The sequence below is a fragment of the Nicrophorus vespilloides genome, unplaced genomic scaffold (assembly GCF_001412225.1).
Source record: "Nicrophorus vespilloides isolate i.1.1-1 unplaced genomic scaffold, Nicve_v1.0, whole genome shotgun sequence".
NCBI lineage: Eukaryota > Metazoa > Arthropoda > Insecta > Coleoptera > Silphidae > Nicrophorus > Nicrophorus vespilloides.
In genome coordinates this window covers 1-2,365 of record NW_017100026.1, presented here as the reverse complement: position 1 = coordinate 2,365, position 2,365 = coordinate 1, and the positions used below count along the sequence as shown (strand labels likewise).

The 2,365-nt window shown below is 31.5% G+C and overlaps 1 protein-coding gene across 1 annotated transcript; it reads right to left on the bottom strand.

Moving 5' to 3' along the window:
• Nucleotides 1–1,444: 1,444 nt before the first annotated feature.
• Nucleotides 1,445–2,358, bottom strand: LOC108566677 (selenium-binding protein 1-like). The gene is made up of 3 exons (XM_017926665.1): nucleotides 2,257–2,358; nucleotides 2,070–2,186; nucleotides 1,445–2,003 (listed from the first exon to the last, which is right to left on the bottom strand). Exons 1-3 carry the CDS (start codon nucleotides 2,270–2,272, stop codon nucleotides 1,621–1,623), a joined length of 516 nt encoding a protein of 171 aa, XP_017782154.1. The 5' UTR covers nucleotides 2,273–2,358; the 3' UTR covers nucleotides 1,445–1,620.
• Between the last annotated feature and the right edge of the window lie 7 nt (nucleotides 2,359–2,365).

Sequence of the window (2,365 nt, the reverse complement as noted above, 5' to 3'; positions counted from 1 at the left end):
AGTTAATCAAGCAAATGGTGAAGTGATGTGTTTGTATTTCACTGGAGAACCACGTTCAAAGCACGAAAGCTGAGAGCGGAGTAACTGATGGTTTAATGCTTCGCGAATTTATGTATTTATACTTATTCGAGAAATGCATTATATCTATTGCATGCATGATTTTTGTTTAATTATGTTTGTTTATTGTAGTTCATTAATCAATATATAAAAATGTACATGCGCACGAGATATGTACCTTTTTATTAATAATTGAAATGAGATTTCAAAGTTTATTGTACACATGTATTTTTTATTCAATGTAATCTTAACCCATTCAAGTCTGATTTGACTAGGGCGGAAAGTCTTTGGACTAATAAATATTATTATTATTTTTCTAGTTTTTCTCAAAATTTGAATCTTTGTAATTCATTCACTTTATGAACTAACATTATTAAGAAAACAAAAGAATAGATAGAAAATAAATACATTTTTTAAAATTTAATTTTATTAATAGTAAAAAAATAGTCATAGTTGGCGTGTACCCACTGGTGTCTCACAGAAGTATCAGTGGGTTAAAACCATGCATAGATACTAGATTACTAAACATAAAAAATAAACAATTATAAAAACGCGCAGAATAAAAAATTGTCAATACACAATTTTGTGTGTATCAAAAATGTTTCATTGCCAATGCGTATTTAATAAAAATATTATCAATATCAAATCATATTTTTTTTGTATTGTTAATATATTGCGTTGACAAGAAAGTACGTTTGGTAATCTGATAGTACATGTTCTTGGATATGACATCACTTTCCAATATTTGCCCATTTTCTTTGATTGCTTTCTCCAATTTCATTAGTCGTTGACAGTAAACAACTGAATTGATCGTTTGGTCCCTTGGATTCAGCTCAAAATGCACAACACCAAATTGATAGCATAATAGCTTTTTTGATGTAATTCAGCGTTTGATGTGGTTTGTACTGGTTAATCATGTGCAGGTGTTTAATTGAAACACCGGTATTTTGTAGGTGTTCAATTAAACACAGATGTTTATTATTGCAAATGTTCACGCAGGTGTTCAATAATTTCAAATATTTTTTAATCAAATTTAAAAAAAATATATTTTAAAAATGATAATAGAAAATCAGTTTATATAGTTTTAGATACAATTTTTTTCGTTTTCAAATTGGACAATTATTCAAAGAATTGCTTACAAACTAAATGTAATAATGTTTCATAGAAATCTATTTAAGCCCAAAATTATTATTTTTATTTATTTTAATGAAATATATATGACCTGCCATAAAAATAATTACATAATTATACTTATGAAGATGGGCGCATTATTCTTAACAGCCCAACTATCATAGGCCGGCCCTGATTATGATATTAATTTATAAATATGTATAATTTATCAAACTCAAAGGTAAATTAATAATTGTTTATTTCATGAAAATATAATATTTATTTTATCATTTTTAAGTATACATAAAAAGAATAATATAATAATTTGTTTAAATATAGAGTGAATCCTAGAGAATATCCTTTGCGATTGGTTTGGTAACTTGAAAATCCAATAGAAACAAATGTGATGTGAGCACATACAATTTGTTTCAAAGGAAAACAATTTAGTGGTAATTATTTGGCTAGCCAGATGTCAGAAGTGCAATCACCTCCTGGGTATCTCATTTCGTGGGCAAGGATTGGTCCATGCTTGGTCTTTCCAAAGTCCACAATGAAATTCCTGTCAAGCGTCATTCCGCCGTTTTCGTGATCAATGTCGACCTTTACGATCCAGCCTCCTTCGCGCACGCCATCCGGGTAAAATTGTTTATCCCAAGGGGAAAACAAGCTGTTGCTCACGTACAGACGTTTTCCGTTGAGGGAAAGCTGCAGCATCTGCGGTCCTCCATGCAAACGCTTTCCTTTGATGATGACAGGTTCAGGTGGCACGTAGCTATCGTTATCAATAACTTTGATTGGCGAATCGGATTGCAATAGACCACCCAGATACACTTGACCTAAACGAAAATTTAACGGTCAGTTTCATCGTTATGTTATAATCTGGACGGGTTTCAAGTATTTACCGGTTAATCTTGGATTGGCGCGGTCTGTAATGTCGTATTGGCGGATGTCTCCTTGAAGCCAATTGTTCAAGTAGAGGTACTTGTCGTCCAACGACAAGAGGATATCACTGATGAAGCCTTAAAACAATTTAGTTAAGTTTCAATAATACATTTAGAAAAGTCTAAGTATTATTTTTTTAATATATACCTTGCATGTATTCCATGGGCCAATCTCCTCCTGCAACTTTCAGTTGTTCAACGTCGATGACTTTATCGACTGTGAAAGTACCATCGTCTTTCTTGTAGAACCTTGAAAT

What these genes read in the sequence shown, in the direction of transcription:
- LOC108566677 (XM_017926665.1), bottom strand. An exon ending in CGCCAATCCAAGATTAACCG is followed by an intron (nt 2,004 to 2,069) that starts GTAAATACTTGA and finishes ATTTTCGTTTAG; the next exon opens with GTCAAGTGTATCTGGGTGGT.